The 24,010-nt window shown below is 46.9% G+C and overlaps 1 protein-coding gene across 1 annotated transcript in view; it reads right to left on the bottom strand.

Moving 5' to 3' along the window:
• ATP2B3 (ATPase plasma membrane Ca2+ transporting 3) overlaps positions 1 to 23,798 on the bottom strand; it is a 200,070-nt gene extending 176,272 nt beyond the window's left edge. Inside the window, exons 1-2 of the mRNA XM_029614564.1 lie at positions 23,645 to 23,798; positions 15,256 to 15,378 (exon numbers count right to left, since the gene is read on the bottom strand). Coding sequence (XP_029470424.1) covers positions 15,256 to 15,378; positions 23,645 to 23,798 — 277 coding nt within the window. The remainder of the gene's footprint in view (positions 1 to 15,255; positions 15,379 to 23,644) is intronic.
• Between the last annotated feature and the right edge of the window lie 212 nt (positions 23,799 to 24,010).

Genomic DNA, 24,010 nt, shown 5'->3' with positions numbered 1-24,010 from the left:
CTCCCTTAAGAAGAGAGGTACAGTGGTTAGTGCTGTTCAGCTTGGTAAAGAGGCAACTGAGAGGGGATAAAATAGGTTTCTAAAATCATGAGTGATGTGGAATGGGTAAATAAAGGACAGTTATTTACTTTATCAAATACTAAAACAAGGGGACACTCAATGAAACTAATGAAACCCCCCTCCCAAGGGAGAGAGGGGTTAAAGAGCATGCTACCATTTAAGTGAATTACAGCAGACGAAAAAAGAGGACAACACAGCTATATAACATGAGTTGCCAGCCCAGGAAACCCAGAATGAGATTGAAAAGGTTGCCAGACCCCTTACTGTGAAGATGCTTAAATGACCATTGAATAGATGAGTCAGAGACTCAGGTAGGGGAATTTGCATGTCACAGCCCCCTGGCCTACTATTGGTAACTTGCAGTGAAATAGCTCTTTAAATCATACAGCACTATGACTGGAAAAGTTCTACATTGGAGAATTCTGAATGAGAGAGGGATTTGTGAGAAAAATGTACTGAAAAACAGTCCTAGGAAGAAAGCAGATTCTCACCCTGACTAACAAGGGAAGTCAGACTCTTGGGCACTGAGCTCTCAGACAATAGAAAAAAAAAAAAAAAAAAGCCAGGTACATTTTATTCCCATAGTTCTGCAAGGGGCTTGGCCTTTTGGCTAAGAGAAGGTGACCTATCCAGGCTGGGTAACAGCAAATGACTAGCCATAAGCTTAGTAGAGCTAAGATCATTCAGGTCAATACAGTAAAGTGCGGCCCTGCTTCTAACCCTCCTTTCTACTCACAATTTGGCCGCATTAGTCCAACCCGCCATTCATTATCCCTTTTAACCCATCCTTACTGCCTCTTTAAATCAACGGGTAACACCTTCCGCCCGCGGCATGTATATGAGATGTAAACGATCGGATTAGCTATCCCCTCCCATACAGTAACGCGTGCCCCGATTATCGCTTTTTGAACCTGCAGTTTTGCCGCGCGTTTAACCTGCTAACTTACCGCCTACCCTTACCCTTGCGTTAGAGGCAGGGGTAAGGGTAGGCGGCAAACTTTCCCCCAGCCCCCGCTCACCTGCCCTGGCCGCGTCCATGGGTGCCGGTCTCCGGGGCAGCCCAGTCCTCTCTACCCTCCTCCCGAAGCAAAGAAAAGCGAAAAAGGAGAAAAGCGAAACGACATGTGAAGTGTAACTTACTTTTCTTGCAGCCCTCCTCCGGAGTCGCACTGCAGCTCCCCTGCCTCCCAGGGGCTGCCGGCACGGGCCCTCTGACACGATCGCTCCCAGGAGAATCCTTTACTGAGCTGCGGCCACTTCTCCTGCGTGCATTCAGGCAGGAGGAGGGAGCCGGCGGCGAAGATGAATGAATGTGCGCCTGTGCGTGCAATTTGGCCGCTCAAGGCACGCCAAACGTAGTGACGTCACGTCACTACGTTTGGCGTCACGGCGTGTGACGTCGGCTTTCGCTAATGCACTGCCTTGAGCGCCGGCGAAGGTGAATGAATGCAATTTGGGCGCTCAAGGCAGTGCATTAGCGAAAGCCGACGTTGCTTCGGGAGGAGGGGAGAGAGGACTGGCAATCCCGAGCGTAGGAGAACCGTCCACTTCCTGGTACCTGTCATTTGAAATGACATTTCAAATGACAGGTACCAGCGCACCCAGGTTACTGTATAGTCACTGTATAGCGCTCTATACAGTAAAATGGATTGCGCGAGCCTAACACTTCATGGACACTTCTTGGACGCGGCTTGCATTTGCATGCCATTTTAATACAGTATCGAGCGGTAGGTGAGCCGGACTGTGCGTGCGGCAAACGCGGGTGCGCCCGGTACTAACGCAGCTCTTCCTACCGCTCCTTACTGTATCGGCCCGATTATAAGGTAAGACTGCAGAAGGTCTGAATCACTGAATGCTAAACAAGCCATGTGCCTAGTGGAGCTATAAACACAAGCCAGGAAAAGCCTTCCTAACAAGGGAGGGGAACCGAAGGACAGTGGCAGATCCAGAGATCGAGCAGTTCCGCAGGAGGGTGTGGATCACAGCGGCAGATCGGGAGGTGACCCTGGGTCTCCCTTGAGTAAGGAGACCCCACTGGCAGATGGAGCGGTCCCCTGGGAGAGCGTGGATCCCGGCGGCAGATCAGGAATAGCGTGGATCCCAGTGACAGATCGAGTGGTCCCCCAGGAGGGCGTGAACCCCAGCATTGGCACGGACCCTTTCAGCAGAGCGGAAGCAGCACAGAGGAGAGGGCAGCGGTTTACGTACAACAGACTCCCCAGGCTAACACTGCCCACCAGCCCAGTTGCATCTTTTCACATGGGTGAGACTTGGGGGGAAAAAATAAGGGGGAGGATAATAATAACACTTGATTAAGCGGGAACTCAAGAGGTCCCTTCTCTTCTATACGGTGATATACTGTGGGGGCCAACATCCCCAAATTGCCAAATATTAAATGTTCTTGCTACCTTGTAGAAATGTATATAGCTGTGTGGCCTGAGACTATTAACCAGGAGTGGATAACGGTGCTGCTTGACATCCTATTAGCCATGTACATAGTCATGTAGAAATGCATATGCTTATGTGAATTTTATTCTGTATTTGCCTATTTTAATTTTATTGTGTTTTCTTTTACTTAGTCCTTGTATTTCTTACTTGTTTGCCGTCTAGATTGTTTACAGATTGACGGTATATAAAAGAAATGAATAAGTAATAAATACATAAATGATATAGTCTATTAAACCTGCACATATTTGTACATACTGCCAGCCCTGTGTTCACAATCCCATTTGTTTTCCTGGGGTGAAGGGAGGGAAATCCCATCCACTGACGCCTTCTTCCCCAGGTGGAGGCACCAAGAACGTGAGGACTGATGCAGTCTGCCCTAGAGGGGGCTCCCACCAGGTCAGTCCTGGACCCAGGAACGCCCCGCGATGCAAGCGGTCAAGGGGGCGTGACACTAACAACCTGCAGATTTAAAACAAATCATAGATATTAACTTTGTCACTCTGCACACAATTAAGCTATGGAATATGTTGCAGGATCGAGGTGACTAGCATAGCCGGGTTTAAAAGCAGTTTGGACACATTCCTGGTCAAACCCCTGAAATCATAAGCCAGGTAGACTAGCTAAAGCTGTTGCTGTCCTTGAGACTGAGAATGTGAAACAGATCGACGTTTTGGGATATGCTTGGTAGTTGTGGCCACTGCTGGAGACAGAATGCTGGGCTCAATTGTTCTTGGTCCTTCTCAGCAACAGTGGCATAGCCAGAACTGACTTTTTGGGTGGGCCAAAGGTTAACATGAGTGAGCACTCAGCAGTAGGCATATGGGTCTGCGCCCTACTAGCTATACTCTTATCATTAAATAATGCCTATTAGTGTGCACTTGACAATGGATTTCTAAATAGTCTGCAACAGCGATCATGCGTCATGAGTGTAACTTTAAAATATTTTAACTCAATTATTTCAAGCACTTACCGACATTAAACATTCCTTATTAATCTGTTCCAATGTATTGTATATTTATTGCAGTTTATGAATTCAGAAGAAGATACGTAAAAAGCAAAGAACACATAGGGGTAGATTTTTAAAGTTATGCACGGGCGTAGATTTGTTCACGCAACCTGGCGCGAACAAATCTACGCCCGATTTTATAACATGTGTGCGCGCTGCCGCACACACATGTTATAAAATCCAGGGTCGGCGTGCGCAGGGGGGTGCACAATTGTGCAACCTGCGTGCGCCGAGCCAAGCAGCCTGCCTCTGTTCCCTCCGAGGCCGCTCCGAAATCTAAATCCCAGCCCTAACTAAATCCCCCCTACCTTTGTTAAGAAAGTTACGCCTGCCTGAGGCAGGCGTAACTTGCGTGCGCCGCCATTCCCCGGCCCGGGGGCTGGTTCAGAGGCCTCGGCCACGCCCCCGGGCCGGCACAGGCCCACGGCCCCGCCCCTGGAATGCCCCCAAATGCCGCGCCACCCCCGACACGCCCTCCAAACAAAGCCCCGGGACTTACGCGCATCCCGGGGCTTTGCACGTGCCGGCAGCCTATGCAACATAGGTGCGCTGGCACGCAGGGCTTTTAAAATCTGCCCCATAATGAACATCAGATCCAATTAATCATGTAATAAAACAAATATCAATGTATTTTTAACAAGTCCTTTTACCACAAAGGCAGAGATCTTCATAACTGCAATAAAATAGCAATAATCATAAGAACAGGTTCAAAGCAGAACTAGGAGAGTTCACATTACAACCCAACATAAAAAATAAAATGTATTCCTATCCTGATGTGTCCTCAGCAAAACAAAATCCCTCCACTACTAAACACTAAAAGTAATATAAACCCCTGCGAAAAAAAAAATAGAACTTGCCATACCATACAAGCACAGCACTAACTCTCAGGACTCAAACAACAGCAACCTTATCTATGATAATGTAGCAAGGCAAATAATGCATCAGGCCCTAGAACACTAATGCACCACCTACTGGGGTATTAGAATAAGCTGGATTCCTACAAGTCCCTACAGAGAAACTACACGGTAGCAGGAATACTGCATTTCTGTCACACATGCAGAACACAGACTGACCCTTATTTAATACAGAAATAAGGAACAATAAATTAGAAACAGAAACACGCAGACAAAATCGAAATAGAAAGTCCAAGAATACAAGAACAGCTGCATTCTAAATAATAAAGCAAAAACTAAAAATTCTAGAAATGCATGTTCCCAAAGATGGCATATTCCATCATTAAAAACTCAAAATATACTTTTTTTACCTTTGTTGTCTGATCTTTTTGGGGTAGATATTCAAATTTATCTAGATATGTAAATTTGCCGGATAAGACTTATGCCACTGAATATCCCTGTAAAAGCCGGATAAGACTATGCCACTGAATATCCCTGTAAAAGTTAATGAGCAGATCTAACTTACCCGGTTAATTTAACTGGATGCATCCGAAAATTGGCACTCATCTGGCTAAGTTAACCAGATAAGTAGCTCCTCCCCAATCTCCCACATCCTGCCCACCACTTTTCCAGATAACTACTTTTCCAACTAAGGGCTGGATTTTCTATCTTCGCACGCCTTCCTGAATCGCGCAGTAACGGGGGGGCGGGCCTGCGATAGCCGGCATCAATCGCAACACCACAGTGTTTTTGCTGGCGGCTTTTGCACTCAATAGCGCCACTGTGAAAGGCGGTGCTATTGGGCGCGCTACTGGCAGTGATAAGGGGTCTTACCATTTCCGCCGCTAGCGAAGTTTCCGCCACGTCTGCCCCGACGACGCCCCGACTCCTCCTCTTCCAGTGCCGACGCCACCCTGACTCCGCCCCATCTAGCTATCGCATGCGAAAAGTCCCGTTTCTGAGTGATAGGGATAGAAAATGACCCCCTAAGTGACAACCACTGATCACAGCCAGATATTCAGCCACTGCCACTTAGAACATAAGAACATAAGAAATTGCCATGCTGGGTCAGACCAAGGGTCCATCAAGCCCAGCATCCTATTTCCAACAGAGGCCAAACCAGGCCACAAGAACCTGGCAAGTACCCAAACATCAAGAAGATCCCATGCTACAGATGCAATTAATAGCAGTACCTATTCCCTAAGTGAACTTAATTAATAGCAGTTAATGGACTTCTCCTCCAAGAACTTATCCAAACCTTTCTTGAACCCAGCTACACTAACTGCACTAACCACATTCTCTGGCAACAAATTCCAGAGCTTAATTGTGCATTGAGTAAAAAAGATTTTTCTCTGATTAGTCTTAAATGTGCTACTTGCTAACTTCATGGAATGCCCCCTAGTCCTTCTATTATCCGAAAGCGTAAATAACCATTTCACATCTACTCATTCAAGACCTCTCATGATCTTAAAGTCCTCTATCATATCCCCCCTCAGCCGTCTCTTCTCCAAGCTGTTCCATTCCCTTTATCATTTTGGTTGCCCTTCTCTGTACCTTCTCCATCGCAATTATATCTTTTTTGAGATGCAGCGATCAGAATTGTACACAGTATTCAAGGTGCAGTCTCACCATGGAATGATACAGAGGCATTATGACATTTTCCGTTTTATTAACCATTCCCTTCCTAATAATTCCTAACTTTCGTTTGCTTTTTTGACTGCTGCAGCACACTGAACTGACCATTTCAAAGTATTATATCCACTATGATGCCTAGATGTTTTTCCTGGGTGGTAGCTCCTAATATAGAACCTAACATCATGTAACTACAGCAAGGGTTATTTTTCCCTATATGCAACACCTTGCACTTGTCCACATTAAATTTCAACTGCCATTTGGATGCCCAATCTTCCAATCTTGCAAGGTCTTCCTGTAATGTATCACAATCTGCTTGTGATTTAACTACCATGAATAATTTTTATCATTGGCAAATTTATTAACCTCTCTCATCATATTCCTTTCCAGATCATTTATAAATATATTGAAAAGCATCGGTCCAAGTACAGATCCCTGAGGCACTCCATTGTTTACCCTTTTCCACTGAGAAAATTGATCATTTAATCCTACTCTCTGTTTCCTGTCTTTTAACCAGTTTGTAATCCAGGAAAGGACATCGCCTCCTATCCCATGACTTTTTAGTTTTCTTAGAAGCCTCTCATGAGGGACTTTGTCAAATGCCTTCTGAAAATCCAAATACACCACATCTACTGGTTCACCTTTATCCACATGTTTATTAACCCCTTCAAAAAATGAAGCAGATTTGTTAGGCAAGACTTCCCTTGGGTAAATCCATATTGACTGTGTTCCATTAAACCATGTCTTTCTATATGCTCTACGATTTTGATCTTTAGAATAGTATCCACTATTTTTCCCGGCACTGAAGTCAGGCTCACTGGTCTATAGTTTCCCGGATCATCCCTGGAGCTCTTTTTAAATATTGGGGTTACATTGGCCACCTCCAGTCTTCAGATACAATGGATGATTTTAATGATAGGTTACTAATTTTAACTAAAAGATCAGAAATTTCATTTTTTAGTCCCTTCAGTACTCTGGGATGCATATCATCTGGTCCAAGTGATTTGCTACTCTTTAGTTCAGTTCATCTGACTCATCACCTTTGAAAACCATCTCTGGAACTGGTATCTCCTCATTAGTAAACACTGGTATCTCCTCATTAGTAAACACGGAAGCAAAGAATTAATTTAGTCTTTCTGCAATGGCATTATCTTCCCTAAGAGCCCCTTTAACCCCTCGGTCATCTACGGATCCAACCGACTCTCTCACAGGTTTCTTGCTTTGGATATATTTTAAAAAGTTTTTATTATGAGCTTTTGCCTCTACGGCCAACTTCATTTCAAATTCTCTTCACCTGCTTATCAATGTTTTACACTTGACAAAGCTTATGATTTATCCTATTTTCTTCAGATGGAGCCTTCTTCCAATTTTTGAAGGATATTTTTTGGCTAAAATAGCCTCTTTCACCTCACTTTATCCAGCTACTGTAAATAATGCTGAATATTGGCCTCTTTATTTTTCTAATCAGTTGGTCCTGGTCTGTTTTTTCCACCTTCCCCTTGTCAGTCTTTTCCTAATTCCTTTTTCAGGGTCTATTTATTCTTTCTGTTTCTTCTGTCTCTTCCTATCTTCTTCTTTTCCTCCCCTCCCCCTCCCCACATGTAAAGATGGATTTAGGATTTTGCTGCCCCAAGGCACTTTTAGTGCTTTCATCACCTTACCTCCTGAAAGGATCTGTTATAGGATAGCAGAGGGCTGTTCTCTGCTGAATGAGATTCAGCAGAGCTGGAAGGCAGCAAATTTTAGCTATCCTGCTGCCCTTAAATGCAAAGGCATAACAGGTGCCTATTGACAAATCCAGGGCTGCACACAGGCTTTCGTTCTTACATGCTTTCTCTCACAGGCTCCATCATACACACACTCACATAGGCTCATGCTTTCTCTCACAGGCACCCTCACACACAAACATACCCAAGCTCTGACACATGCTGTCCCACATATACATACATGCAAAGGCTCTCACATGTGCTCTCTCACAAGCTGATAAACACACACACAGGCTTTCACTTTCACAGATTCGCACACACACACATAGGCTTTCACTCTCACATGCTCTCTCATTTCACACACAGGCTCTCACGCATCTAAGCTCTCATTCTCGAATACCTTCCCTCACAGGTTCTCTCACACACACAGACACACACACACACACACACAGGTTCTGATTCTCACAGGCTCACACACACTCACACACACACACATGCATGTACTCTTGCTTGTGCACACTCCCATAGGCTCTCAGTCTTTCAGGCTCTACCTGAACGCTCCACAGACATACACATACACACAGATTCTCATTCAGAAACACAGGCTCTCACTCTCTCATGCTCATACACACACACACACACACACACACATAGGCTCTCACTCTCTTAGGCTCCCACATACACACACAGGCTTCAATTCACACATACACACACACAGACTTCCAATCACATACACTCACAAACAGACACACAATATACACACAGGGTCTCCTACTCACACATACATTCACATAAACAGGGCCTCTTGGTCAGCTACCGACTGATCCCTTCTTCTTCTGCCAAGAGATGGGACTGTGACAGCCATGCTAATTGCTTCTTCAACCTCCATGGGATGGGGTCCATAGCAGCCTTCTCCTTCTTCGACTGACATGAGATGAGGTTTGTAATAGCCCTCTCCTTTTTTGGCTGCCGCAGGATGGGATCTGTAGCAGTGATGCTGAAGGCCTCTTCATCTGCCATGGGGTAGGGCACAAGGTGGCCTTTGGCTGCTGTGCGATAGAATCTGCAATGGGATGGCCATTCTGCAGGCCTCATTTTCCAGTGTCAGGCAGCTCTGAATAGGTGGCCTGAGCCCCAAATGGGTGGACCATAGTCCACCCAGGCACACCTGTGGCTACACCACTGCATAACATGGTATTTCTAATGTTCTTATGATGTAATACAGGGCTAAGGAATATGTGTGAGATTGGCTGGGGGGGCATTCATGGGGGTTATGTGAGATAAAGCTGTGGATGTGGGTTGGCGGTTGGGGATAAGACATGGGAGATGAAGGATTGGAATAGAGCAAGAATTGATGTGAAAGAAGTGAAGGATGGGATAGGTAGTGAGAGATTGTGCAAAGGGGCATGCCTAAGAGGTAAGAGGGAACATAAGAATATGCCATGCTGGGTCAGACCAAGGGTCCATCAAGCCCAGCATCCTATTTCCAACAGAGGCCAAACCAGGCCACAAGAACCTTGCAATTACCCAAACACCAAGAAGATCCCATGCTACTGATGCCACTATTAGCAGATGCCATTCGCTAAGTCAACTTGATTAAAAGCAGTTAATGGACTTCTCCTCCAAGAACTTATCCAAACCTTTTTTGAACCCAGCTACACTAACTGTACTAACCACATCCTCTGGCAACAAATTCCAGAGCTTAATTGTGCATTGAGTGAAAAAGAATTTTCTCCGATTAGTCTTAAATGTGCTACTTGCTAACTTCATGGAATGCCCCCTAGTCCTTCTATTATCCGAAAGTGTAAATAACCGATTCACATCTACTCGTTCAAGACCTCTATCTTATCCCCTCTCAGCCATCTCTTCTCCAAGCTGAACAGCCCTAACCTCTTCAGTCTTTCCTCATAGGGGAGCTGTTCCATTCCCTTTATCATTTTGGTTGCCCTTCTCTGTACCTTCTCAATCGCAACTATATCTTTTTTGAGATGCAGTGACCAGAATTGTACACAGTATTCAAGGTGCAGTCTCACCATGGAGCGATACAGAGGCATTATGACATTTTCCATTTTATTAACCATTCCCTTCCTAATAATTCCTAACATTCTGTTAGCTTTTTTGACTGCTGCAGCACACTGAACTGACGATTTCAATGTATTATCCACTATAACGCCTAGATCTTTTTCCTGGGTGGTAGCTCCTAATATGGAGCCTAACATTGTGTAACTACAGCAAGGTTTATTTTTCCCTATGTGCAACAACTTGCACTTATCCACATTAAATTTCATCTGCCATTTGGATGCCCAATCTTCCAGTCTTGCAAGGTCCTCCTGTAATGTATGGAGAAGGGGGAATGGGAGACTGCATAGGATATAAGAGACAAGAAAGCAGGGAAGAAATTGGGATGGTAAAGGGATAAGAAGCAGAAGAAATTAGATAAAGGCTGGGGCAGGAATGAGTACACAGATTGCAAATGGAGTAACAAGTGGGTGAAAGGTAGGAGAAGGAAAACAGGAAGTTGATAAACAGTGATAAAAGAGGGGCAATTGGAGAGCTATAAAGGAGAAGAGAACGAGAAAGATGGGGCAGATGGGCTGGGAAAGTGGCAGATGGAAAACTGGGAGGTAGGCAAAAAATTAAAAGAAGTCAGAATTTAACAATTTAGAATTTACTTAAAATTTATAGTTTGCGCCTATCACACAAATGTTCACGGTGAATCGCAAAAGAGATATGCATAAAAAATATATTCCATGTAAATAATATAACAAGCTATAATCAATGCATGACAAAACAAAAGATGTAACAGCTTTATTGATAAAATTAAATAAACAAAATGTGAAGGGCCACATCCTCCATTTGGGATAATCTTTAGTGCGTATATGATACTGCCCGAAATAGACCTGGTTGGTCACTACGTGGCCAGGTTGCTAAATGCTTGCAGGTTTCTAAAGCCTTTTTAAATGTTTTGCCACATTCAATTGCTCTAACCCGCTCAGGCAATGCTACGGAGAAGGCTCTGTTTCTAGTGACTTCGAGATGTGCTGATTTTATTGATGGAACCCCCTAGTAATAGTAAGAGGGAGATTGAGGGCTTGGAAGGACAATGGGATAATACACAGAGAGAGAGAGAGGTGGAAGGGCGAGGAAGGGGTGTGAGATAAACAATGTGGAGAGCTGGTAAGGAGGGAGGTGGGAGAGTGACTGGAGGCGATGGAAGAGCTTGGAAGGGGATGAGAGGGAAAGAGAACGGTTGTGAGAAGTGAGAGAGGGTGGTTGTGAGAGAGAAAGAGTCGGTATAGGGATGACGAGGCAGGGTGGGGAAGGGAAAGATATGTGAGAGCCATGAAGGAGGTAACTGTTGGTAGGAAAAGGCCAAGGGAGCCAGGTAGCTGGAGACTGGGAAGGGGAACAATCCAGTGAAGGGGAGATAGAAGGCTGAGAGCAGATCGTCGGCAGCAAAATTTGGGGGGTGGGGAGCAAATATCTTGCTCTTCTTTGCCATCCTCCCCATCCTGTTCCAGATATATTGGATGGTTCCCTTCCCACTGCCACCGCTATTTTCTCTTCTCCCTGGACCTCAGTTGCATAGAAAGCACAGGGACTAAAGCCGGCACTTACAGGCTGCACCCCCTCTGGGCATCCCTGCAGGGGCCAGGGCCTGTGAATTTAGGTTTAGTCCCTGTGCTCGCTGCACTATGAAGATCAGATCTGGGGGCAGGGATTATCTCGCAGAGGTGAGAGGTTTGCTGTTGGGAGAAGGGGGCAGCATGGCACTGGAACTAAATCAGTGCCGATGGGCCGCAGCAGACCAAATCCATCCCTGACCGATGAGGGCAACAGATGGCAGAGTTGGGGAGGTGAAGGGTTGGGACAGGGAGATTTTGAGAAGGAAAGAAGGGGGAGAAGGAGGGATGAAAACTAGCTATGAGTGAATAAAGATGTAAAGAAGGGAGAAATGGAGAAAAATTAGATGAAAGAAAAATACTGTCAGAGGCAAATGTAGGGAAGAAAGTGAACAAGAGAGGAGGAGAGTGAAGAAGTAGAAAATGGAAAGGAGATCCTGAAAAGTTGTTAGGAGGAAAGTGGTAAAAAGAGAGTGGGACCAATGTGATTAGAAAAATAAAATGCCCAATTAACAAAGGTAGAAAATAGCATTTTACTTTCAGATTAGTGGCTGAATATGTTGACTTCAGGAATGTGCATCTCTTATTTTTTGCATTTTGCACAATATAGGAGGAAATGGATTTCTATTTGTATTTATCCAGTATTGCATTTCATGCAGAATTTGTCTTTCAGTTGTTGTTTGCACATTTCTATTTTCTTTTTTTGGACCTGACAGTTTCCTCTTGCTCCTTTGGACTTCCTGCTCAATCAAAACCGAGGCTGGAATCTGGTACCTTGACCCTTCATTCACCCACGGATATTTTTTCCCTCTATTTTATATCTCCTCTCAACTCACTTAGCCCACTCACTGCAGTAACAGTCCTCAGCCAGGGGCTATGCACACAAGGGACCAGGACTCTTTCCCAAACCCTGTAGTCATAAGCCCTAAATCCAATCATTAGATGTCACCATTGCACGATGACTATGAATTCCTCCCCACCATGGAATGTGAATGCTGCTTCCACAATGGTCTTTCATTTTGTAATTTGGTGAGGGTCTGTCTTAATTTTTTTTATTTAGATTTTTATATTCCGCTTTTTTTGCACTTTTTTCAGCACTTCAAAGCTGATTACATTTAGTATGAATTTCCCTATCCCCAGAAGGCTTACATTCTAAGTTTGTACCTGAGGCAACGGAGGGTAAAGTGACTTGCTCATGGGTACAAGGTGGGACTTGAACCCTGGCCTCCTGGCTCATCGACCGCTGCTTTAACCACCATGTTCTGCATGGGTGACTGAGAGGAGGTAATTTGCTAGCATGCGGTTTCTGTGCAGGGATTTATAGCCATCTACCTTGTTCTATTTTTCCTATAGGTGGTTTATTGTGTTCTAAGGCCTGATGTAACATTTGCAATGCTGCCTTTTCAAAAGCAGGGCTGTTGCTGTTTCAGTCCTAGCTGTTTTGCTGTGGCAGCTTTGCTAAGTAAGTTCCTTTTAGCAGAGTTTTATATTACTTTATAAGGTGCCCGAGAGTGGAAGTGACACCCGAATTTGAAAATTCTTTGTTGCATAATGAGTAGTAAGGGGAAATATGCTAGTTTTGCTCTGTACCCTTTGCTGGGGGAGTTTCTGTGGATGCAGGGTATGTAACTGGAAGTGTAGGGTTTACGTTGGAGTTCTGGCCCATTCTGTATAGACTCCATTCTTCACTCCTATATATGGGGAATTGGATGAATGATGCTACCAAATAATGTTAATGGTAGTTTTGCAATAGGATTGTAACTGGACAGGGATTTTTTTTTCTTTGGATAGAAAGCCCTTGGGACTTTTTCTTGTAGTTATCTTTGTAGCCAGTATAAAATTCCCAGATGCAGTTAGCGCCAGGTCGAGATATACACAGTAAGCTCGGATTTTGGGTTATTTAGGAAACATTTGAATTTGTGTTGGAGATTTTTGACTGCTTTTATGGAAAATTGTAATTGTTGGCTTTTACAGATTCACACCTGTAGAACCCATGATTCACAATAAGCCTCTGGCAGGCTTAGGTCCTTTGGCAAACCTTCTGGGATCAGAAGTAAAATAGCCAGGTCATCTGCATACAGCAGGCATTTGATCTCTCGAGTCATTTAGTTTCCGTCCTGGGACTGAGGAGCTTGTCAGGATGTGGGGAGATCACTGATGCAGATGTTAAAGAAGTTTAGGCTCAGGATACATCCCTGTCTTACTTCTCACGCCTGCTTGAAGCTATATCCCCGAGTTACTTATCTTTAGTTTAAAGCTTGCAGGAATTATGATGGAGACCCTCAAGCTGACAGCCTGTCCTGTGCTCCAAATCACTTATTATGGCCTTGACGACATGAGTGGAAATGATACAGAAAGGTGCATTATCAGTGCAGCGTGCAGAAATGACAGGGAGCCATGCTGTGGGGGTGGATGTGATGCATGGAAATGTTACATTAGCTTGTCCCCGTGCCATATCTAATTTGATCTCCCATTGTCCCCCCCCCCCCCCCCCGCTCCTGCCTGGTCCTAGAGACATCACCGGCCAGGAGGTAGGGGGGGGGGGGATAGAGGACTGGACCTCTGGGTTTATTTCTGCTTCCACCTGGTTATTCTTCTCTTTGCCTTCCCACGCTTGGTCTCCTCACCACCACCTATGGATCGGCTGCTTGGCCTCACCCGTGGTGCTGCTCTGAATTTTCCTCCTCTGCGTCTGAGTGATTTCCGTGCGCACATCAGAACTCCCTCTCCCCCCTCCCCCCACTCCCCACTCCCCTCCAGGGTGCTCTGGACTGATTACATGAGAGTCGTGGCTATTTTTAGCACAGAAGAGGATGAAAAAAAAAAACTTTCCAGGGGTGAACCTTCCCTGTGAAGCTATCACTGCTGGATACTGCCCTTTCTAATTAGCCAGCTCCTGGCAGAAAAAAAACAAAAAACCCATGCAGGTATTAAATAAGAATAAGAATGGTCACCATCCCTCTCCTCTCCTCCTCACCCACCCACCACCCAACATATTTTCCTCTGAAGAGGAGTGGTCTTAGCATTATAAGATTTTACTGTTTCATCTTGGAAAGGATTGGAGTGGGGGTCGGGGGGGGGGGGGGGCTTTCATCATCCATCGTGGTGCTTTGGTGCTCAGATTAAGGTGTGTGGGGAAACAAGCAACAAAGGAAAATAGCAAGAGAGAAAACTGATGACAGACACTGTAGAGACAAATAAATTGATAAGATATTGTAGATATAAATACCGTACCAATTGATAACATTGGCAGATATTGTAGAGATTTATCTTTCTTTCTATCACCTTTGTTTGGCCTGGTCATTCTTCCTTTCTTCTTTTTCTTTCAGTTCGGAAGCAACCAGTGCTGCATGAGCCTTCATTTGCAACTATCTGGGGATGTTTCCCCTGTTTTAATAGACACTCCCCCCCCCCCCACTGTTCTCAGCCTGGTCATTCCAACAATGGTCCTGAGGCCAGGAGCCAAGCACCAGGCTTCATTCTGGAACATTCCAGCGTGGGCTTTAAATCCAGCCACCAGGTGTCGCCCTTAACAATGACCTTCGCTCCCTCCCTTAGAGGCTCGCAGTATCCTCAGCAGAAGACGACCTGACCAAGGGACTGAACCAGGCACCTCTTCCCGCCAGGCCAACCCTTTTTCTATCACTTTGAATACATTACTTTGGCAACAAATGTACAAATGGTCATGCCAATAAAGTTCCTGGAATTGAATTGATAGATACAGTGTAGAATGGGTACAATGAGAAATAGATATTGTAGTAGGATTGCCAACTCAGCTACACCCCCCCCCCCCCCGCCCGCCCCCCATAAAATGCCAAACTTTCCCACCCTCATGGCTCCACTGCCTCCTCCTCCTCTTCCCTCTGCGTCTCTACCCCCTCACTCACCTTGTCTCATTCCTGAAGCTGAGTTGCACAGTTGGCAAGCGCTGAGCACTGCCGCTATCCCCGAATACCAGCAGTGCCGGAAACTCTTGTTGGTGCCCGAGTACGCAGACTGTGAGCCAGTGCCTGCTCACAGGGGCCCCAGCAGCCTCACCTGCACCTTCATGGGTTTCCCTTACAAGAAGGAAAGCTATAGCCGGAGCCAGGCGGAGTGGCTGCAGGAATTGTGAGCACGCACTGGCTCACAGGTCCCTGGCACTGGTAGGACAAGTGCGCTGATACAGTAGCAGAGCCCAGCGCTGCTACCCAGGCAGCTTAGCTTTAGGATTAAGATAAGGTGAGTAGGTAGAGAGGGGGGAAAGGAGAAGGAGTTGAAGCTGGGGAGGAGGATGAAGGAGTGCAATGGGAAGAAACAAGAGACTGCTCATGGGCAACTGCCAGCTTAAAAGTTGTTGCCGGCTGCTGGTGGTCTCCCTTAACATAAAACGAACGAGGCCAGCCAAATACCAGCCACTTGGCAACCTTAAATTATATGGATGAACATCGTGGAGACAGATACCGTAAAACTAGCTAGACATAAATAGATGGTCACAGAGATTGATAGATATCTGTAGAAATAGATATTGTAGCAGGAGGTCCTGTGGAGACAGATAAACTGATTCTGCATATTCTCTCTCTATAACACAGGGATAATATGTAGTTCAGATTATAATGTGCAGTTGCCTTATCCAGCTACTTCTTCCACAGCCTATAATTGCAGAGCTCTTTCACATCCGGGGGGGGGGGGGGGAGGGTGAAACCGTCCTCCCCCCTCCCTGTCCCGGGCGCCTCAGACTCTGAGCCCGCCTCTGACATCCCTGCTAGACCCCTGCGCCGGGCACTGCATTGCAGCACCCTCAGGGATCCAGCTCGGAAGAGATTTGCGCGCACGCTCCCTCTCTCTCTCTTTCTCTCAATCGTGCTCTTTTCTTCGTCCCATGCACAAGATTCCCGTACACGTACTCTCCCCCGCCCCTAGCATCCTGCGCATTTCTCAGTCGAGGGAGCAGGGCCCGGGTGGGTGGCTCGCTGCAGCACTGCTGCTGACCTCATTAGCAGAGCGCCAGTTTTTCCAGGCTCTGTGTGTGTGTCAGGAGGAAGGCAAGAATGCCATCATGCCAGAGAAAGCTTGATGCCAGGGAGCTGTGGCGTTGGGGGGGGGGGCACTATTTCAGACATCCGTAAAAAGGAAGAGAGCAGAGAAAAGCTTAAGGTAGTCCTAGAATTAGTACACACACAAGGGGAGAGATTAAGGGGATACAGGTCCCGCTCAGGTATTACTACAGTTACACAGGAATTCAAGGGAAAAAAAAACAACAGCCATATTCATGCTATGCCAAGGGGGGGGGGGGGGGGGGGTGGAATACAGTCACCCACATATCCAAAGGGAAGATGCATTTGTATCTTTTATGACCCCTTGATGAGTGTCTGATTCTAGGATTCAGAGACTGACCCCAGTCTCTGTGAGTTCAAGAAATTATAAAAACGGTCAAACAGAGGGCAAGGGCTGTATTTTCTCATGTTGGACAAGCACAAGTAATGAATTAGGAATCAACAGCAGAGATAAGCAGCAAAGCAAAACAAATATACTTTTACATGTCCTCTTTCTTTAGGTTCTCATCTAGATATCACTCAGGTTCTCAAGCTTCCTGCATGTCTTGGGCACTCTTTGCACAGATCCCAGGGGTGGTCATTCGTATACCTGGGAAATCTCCGGATTTGGCCCGGAGACTCCGGAATTCTAAAAGAATTACTGGGTCTCCGGGAAATACCAGAAATCTCCGGGCGCTGCAGCAAAACCAATCTGCTTGGACCCGGAAAGAAGAAAGGAACATCATTGGTCTTGCGCGGCTGAAAAAGGAGGAACTCGACAGTGATTTCTACCATCTCCGGACCTTTTTAACTCTTAACTTCGCTTCCTCGTGACACCACCTGCTCCTGCACAGCCTGTTTCCTGTATCCAGCCACTTGCCCGCCTCATACTGTTTGCCTTGGCCAATCGACATTGAGATTTCCTGCCCGTGCATCAAACGAGGAGTAAGAAACAGGCAGAGTCCACTTCCGCAGCACAGGAGGAGAAGGAAGAGGCTGCTGCTGCTCCAGGAGCCCAAGTTAGAGTCTGCTGTTGCTAGTGCGTTTTGAAAGGGGGGAGGGGGAGAGAGAATGAATGAGCATGTCTGTGAGAGTGAGTGAGTGTGTATTTGTGTAGGAAGAAGAGATCTGAGAGTGTATGTAGGTGAGTAGGAGCTGAGTGCAAGTGAGCAAGGGTGTGAAAGTGAGTGGGCATGTGTGTATGGAAGAGGGAGAGACGTGAGTGAGTGTGTGTGTGTTGGTGGGAGAATGGCAGAAGTAAAGGTGTAAATGGACGTGAGAGAATGAGCAGTGAAAATAAGTGTGAACCTGTAAGTGTGAGCATCCGGTCCCACTGTGCAATTGCCCTCCCCCCCCCCCCCCCTGCTAATCCATGGTAATCTCAGGGTGACTGGAAGTCAAAAGTTCCCAGGTATGGTCATTCGGCATATTTGGAGCAAAAACTGCAGCTTGTGAAAGAAATCCAGCCTGTACTGTCCACCGTCTCTCTGCCTACTGCATGCTATGATCCTCTCTCTTCTCAGCAGCCAACTCAAGGCTACTGAGAATGGGGAGAATTACAGTGTGCAGGAGTTTCCAGCTTTCATATCCACATCCCCTCTCCCCCAAATGATTGCTGAAAACAAGGTCCGGCGGGACTGCGGTGGAGCCCATTCTATGGTGGCTGAAGAAGAAGTCCAGGCGACTATGGCTCCCATCTCATGGGGGCCGAAGACAAGGACTGGCTGGGTCGTCATGGAGCACAAGTTGCCTCAGAACCCATTCCACTGCAGTCTAACTTGAGGTCCTGACAGTCTGCCGCGGAGCTTTGGTGGCTGAAGACGAGGGCTGCCATGGAACCCAAATTACAATGGCCAAAGACAAGGCCCTCAGAGCATGCATGTTTGTGTGAGTGCCTGTATGTATGTGTCCATGTGTGTGAGAGAGTGCCTCTGTGTGTTTGAGAGAGTGCCTGTGTGAGTGTGTGTACGTGAAGGTGCCTATGTGTGAGTCCGAGAATGCTTGTTCATGTGTGTGTGAGAGAGAGAGAAAGCATGTGGGGAATGTTTGAGAGAATGAAGATGTGTAAGTGTGTGAGTGTGAGAAAAAGAGAGGATAGAGTTTATGTGCCCCTCCCCCCAATCAACAACAATCTCAGGGTGATTGGCATCAAAAGATCCCAGGTATAGAGCAGGAGATGTATTAATCTTTACTGGTTTTAATTTTCAGGGATTATTTGATGTGTCTGCTGTTTTAAAATATTTATTGTTGTTTGGGGAAATAACAGTTATTTGAGTTTTTAATTAATGGATTTTCTATTCGTCTGCTGCTTTGAAATATTTATTCTTTTTATTAATGTTTTACTATTATGAAAGTTTTACATTTATTGATTTTATTTGATGTTTTGTCTATATGTTTCTGTTTCTACTTTATGGTCTCTTTTTTTGTTCTGTATTTGGTGAGAGCCTGTCTATGTTTGCATGGATGAGGTATTCTACTAGCAAAAGGATGACCAACTGGTATCTTGTGAGCTTTATGCTCTGGCTGTGGCATCAGTGCAGGGAAAAATCATGGAAAATATTCTAAAGTACTAAATCACAGAACATATAGATATACCATACTTGGTTTAATGAGACACATTCAACGTGGATTTATCCAAGGGAAGTCTTGCCTTACAAATCTACTACATTTTTGGAACGGGTTAATAAACATGTGGATACAGGTGAGCTGGTAGATATAGGGCTGGATTTTAAGAGGTACGTGCGGGCGTAGATTTTATAACATGTGCGAGCAGCCACTCGCATGTAACAAAATCCAGGTCGGCGCGGGCAAGGGGATGCACACTTGTGCACCTTGCACTCACCGAGTCCTAGCGGAGCCCCAATGGCTTTCCCTGTACCCTCCGAGGCCGCTCCGAAATCGGAGCGGCCTCGGAGGGTACTTTCCTTCTGCCCCCCCTCCCTTCCCCTACCTAACCCGCCCCCCCCCCGACCTTTGTTAAATAAGTTGCGCCTGCCTCCGGAGGCCTCGGTCCCGCCCCTGCCCCCGGATCGCCCCGCCCGCTCCTTTTTTCAAGCCCCGGGACATATGCGCGTCCCAGGGCTTGCGCGTGTCGCCGGGCCTATGCAAAATAGGCTTGGTGCGCGCAGGAGCAGGTATTCGCACGTAACCCTTTTAAAATCCACCCCATAGTGTATTTGGATTTTCAGAAGGCGTTTGACAAATTCCCTTGTGAGAGGCTTCTAAGAAAATTAAAAAGTCAGGGGCTAGGAGGTAATGTACTTTTGCAGATTGCAAACTGGTTAAAAAAGAGGAAACAGAGAGTAGGATTAAATGGTCATAGTTACATAGTAATGCTGACAGAAAAGGACCAAATGGTCCATCCAGTCTGCCCAGCAAGCTTCTTATGGTAGTATCTGCCATGCCAAAGGATACCCCCAGTTTTCTCAGTAGAGAGAGGTAAACAGGGATCTGTACGTGGACTGGTGCTTTTTAATCTTACTAGATAAACGAAGCTTGACCGACGTGCCGCAAATGCGCAGTAGAGACCAGCTCTACCGCGCATGTGCGGGCGAGCACGTCGGTCTGAGCCAGCGTCAGAAAGAAAAAAAATGGCGGCGTCCAGTGGCAGCAGCGGGCGGCGACGGCGGTAGCGAGCGGCGGCGGTACCGGCAGCGGGCGGTAGCGAGCGGCGGCGGTAGCGGGCAGCGGGCGGTAGCGAGCGGCGGCGGTAGCGGGCGGCGGTAGCGAGCGGCGGTAGCGAGCGGCGGCGGTACCGGCAGCGGGCGGTAGCGAGCGGCGGCGGTAGCGAGCGGCGGCGGTAGCAGCGACGGCGGTAACGGGCGGCGTCCAGTGGCAGCAGCGGGCGGCGACGGCGGTAGCGAGCGGCGGCGGTACCGGTAGTGGGCGGCGGTAGCGGCCAGTAGCGAGGGAGGGAGAAGAGAGAGAGAGGGAGGGACGGACTGAGTGGGAGGGAGGGACGGAGAGAGAGAGTGGGAGGGAGTGACTGAGTGAGAGGGAGGGACTGAGTGGGAGGGAGGGATTGAGTGAGGGGGGAGGGACTGAGTGAGAGGGAGGGAGTGGGACTGAGTGAGAGGGGAGAGGGGGGACTGAGTGAGAGGGAGTGGGACTGAGGGAGGGAGTGGGACTGGGAGAGAGAGGGAGGGAGTGGGACTGAGGGAGAGTGAGTGGGACTGAGTGAGTGAGAGGGAGGGAGAGAGGGGGGGAGGGAGTGACTGAGTGAGAGAGAGGGGGGAGGGAGTGACTGAGTGAGAGGGAGGGACTGAGTGGGAGGGAGGGATTGAGTGAGGGGGAGGGACTGAGTGAGAGGGAGGGGGGACTGAGTGAGAGGGAGGGAGAGAGAGGGAGGAAGGGAGTGGGACTGAGGGAGAGGACGGAGGGAGTGGGACTGAGTGAGAGTGAGTGGGACTGACTGAGTGAGTGAGAGGGAGGGAGAGAGGGGGGAGGGAGTGAGTGAGACTGAGTGGGAGGGAGGGACTGAGTGAGAGGAGAGGGAGGGTGGGGAGGAGTGGGTGAGGGAGGGAGGGAGGTAGGGGGTGGTGAAGAGTGAGGGGAGAGAGAATGAGGGGGAGGTGAGAGACAGAGGGATGTAGCCCGTTTTAACGGGCTTCACGGCTTGTATATTTATAAATGATCTGGAAAGGGGAAAGCGGAACGACGAGCGAGGTGATCAGATTTGCAATGACACAAAATTATTTAGTGTAGTTAAATCATAAGCGGATAGTTATAAATTGCAGGAAGACCTTGCGAGCCTGGATGATTGAGCGTCCAAATGGCAGATAAAATTTAACATGGACAAGTGCAAGGTGATGCATATAGGGAAAAATAACCCATGCTGTAGTTACATGATATTAGGTTTCATGTTAGGAGTTACCACCCAGGAAAAAGATCTAGGCATCATAGTGGACAATACATTGAAATCATCAGCTGCGGTGGTCAACAAAGCAAACATTAAGTTATAAATTATTAGGAAGGGAATGATGAATAAAACAGAAACTTGGTTGCGTACTCTTTCAGATAGTAGAAGTTAGCAAGTAGAACATTTAAAGCAAAATCAGAGAAAAATATTTTTCGCTCAATGCACAATTAAGCTCTGGAATTTGTTGCCAGAGTACATGGTTAATGCAGTTAACTTAGCTGGGTTTTAAAGAGTTTGGACAAGTTCCTGGAAGAGAAGTCCATAAATTGCTATTAGTCAAGTTGATTTAAGGAACAGCCACTGCTTATTACCGGCATCAGAAGCATGGGATCTGTTTAATGTTTGGGTACTTGCCAGGTACTTGTAGCCTGGATTGGCCACTATTGGAAACAGGATTCTGGGCTTGATGGGCCCTCGGTCTGACCCAGTATTGCAACTTTTTATGCTCTTATGGAAGCCCAAAAATCAGTACAGGGTACAGTCATTTCCATACCCAAAAAACAATGGGGAGATACAATCATCTCGGTATACAGGAAAGAAAGGATACGTACAGGCACTTTCAATCACAGGAAACAAAAGGGAGGCACAGCAACTGCTCATGTGCTGACACAGTCACCTCTCATCTCCATTATATGTGCAAAGAGAGGTTTTCCTGTAAGATAGTGAGCAAACGGGAATCCTGGAAATCCCCAGAGTAAAACTGGATAAATTCAGTATTCACTCAACCTGTCCCCTCACCAGAACATGGCTGAGGGTCAGGTGCTGGAGGATGTGGAAGATACAAAGCTACTAATACTGGCAGACAAAGCACATTGTCTTATACGTAGCACAGGAGTACAGAGCGTGGATGAGCCTAAAGAAATTGGTTACAAACGATCAAGGTATTCATTATCAACGCGGTGAAAAGCAGTTCAGCTCATGATAATAGCCGCTCCAGTATAGGCGGCTTCATTTATATTTTGTGTAATAATTTCCCTTAGAAGTCTTACAATTTCTCAAGGACTGTGGTTATTAAGGAGAGTTTGCAACCAAGACAGAATATACAACACATGCTGCACAAACATGAGCACTAAAGTTCACCTAAAAATTTAAAGCAAAAACAGTATATCCTAACATTGAGGTACTCCCTTTTGGGTGTTACCCTTAAAGATACCGGACATTAAAAGTCTACCCATAAAGATTTGTATTTTCCCTATATTTTGTTTGTTGTTGGCTTTTTAGAGCCTGCTAGATTCTTTTTCCCGCAGGCACCACGGGGCTTCTGATGACATCCGTCCCTCTTCAGAAACAGGCACAGGTGCCGGCTCCACTACATACAAATCAGGCTAGCATGGACCAGGGAAAAACCACTGTGGTGGTCTGTCCATAAGGGTCAGCCTCATACTGTACTTCTTCAAGGTCTCGCCCAGATGCTCCTGAACCACAACCCACTCCTGCTGCATGTAGGCCTGCGATAATACATCTCCTCAGGAACATTAGTAACCAGCACCGCATGCACTCCCTCCGACTACGGCCTGGCTTCTACCCGTGATGCTCCTGTTTTTTCGACACCACCTCACCCTTCACCACTCCTTCAGCTGATGCTTTGGATGACCAAGGCAGGGCACACTCCAATGCCTGCTGCACTCTCTTCAGCCTGTAGCCTGACCCTGGTCACATCGCTAGTGGTAGTCACCACCTCCAGGGTAGACCTTACCTCTGCTACTAATCCGTTCACTTCCACTGGCTGTATGCGAGAGGCTCTACACAGCCTTGCTCTCCTGCTTATTTCCTGCAGCCACCAACTGTTGAATCTCCACCACTTTTGTTAATTCATGCTGTTCTTTTTCCTGAATATCTGGTTCGCTGCACTAACCCCGCGTGAACCCCAGGCCCAGATAGCAGGTGGCTATGCAGCTGAAGTGCACAGCATGTGCACTATGGTCAGATGGCCACCTGCCCTCCTTCCATTCTGAGTACTTGCCTGCTCCAGAACTCCAACTCCATGCTCCCAACTCTTTAACTCAAACATTAGGTCAGACTGGGAAATCCTGGCTTCGGAGCCCTTCCACTGCCTTGCCAACCATCATGCAGGCAACTGTCCCAGACTGGGAAACCCGCAACTTCTCCACTTTCTTTCAGTGACTCCAGAGGCAACTCTTCATAGAAGAGCCTTCTTCAGAAACCTTCGCTGCATTCTGATCACAGTGGGCACCTTCCGCTCTGGTCACTGCACCAGTCACTGCACCGCTCACTGCACACTCTTCAACACCAAACTCCATGAAAACAAGATGGCACTCCCTCCATTTATGGTGATTCATTCCTCATGCACTTGACTCAATAGGATTTGCTCCCAATACTCACCTGGCGTCACACCCTGCTGACATCCTCCACCTTGCTGATAAGGAAGCTCCTCCCTCCCTTCCTCCTTGTGGGCTTTGTATCCACACAGTTTCAGAAGACTTTTTCTTCCATTTCTGGTGCGAAAGTCTTCGGCATCAAATATTCCAGGTGCCATCTTGCATCCATTATTCTCTTTTGAAACTCACACTTCCCTTGTGCAAAAAATAACGTACACAATCCCAAACTCCAAAAACACTTCAAAACGTTTTTGTATCCCCTCCAAACTGTCTTCTCTACCTCATGTTTGGGCACCAATTTTTATGTAACCCCACCTCACTCCAGGGCACATAAAATAATGAGAGGTACTGACCTTGGTTGAAAGAGGTC

The sequence above is a fragment of the Rhinatrema bivittatum genome, chromosome 1 (genome assembly GCF_901001135.1).
Source record: "Rhinatrema bivittatum chromosome 1, aRhiBiv1.1, whole genome shotgun sequence".
In the NCBI taxonomy this organism is placed as follows: Eukaryota; Metazoa; Chordata; class Amphibia; order Gymnophiona; family Rhinatrematidae; genus Rhinatrema; species Rhinatrema bivittatum.
Note: the sequence above shows the minus strand (reverse complement) of the source record. Positions and strands in the feature narration are given on the sequence as shown.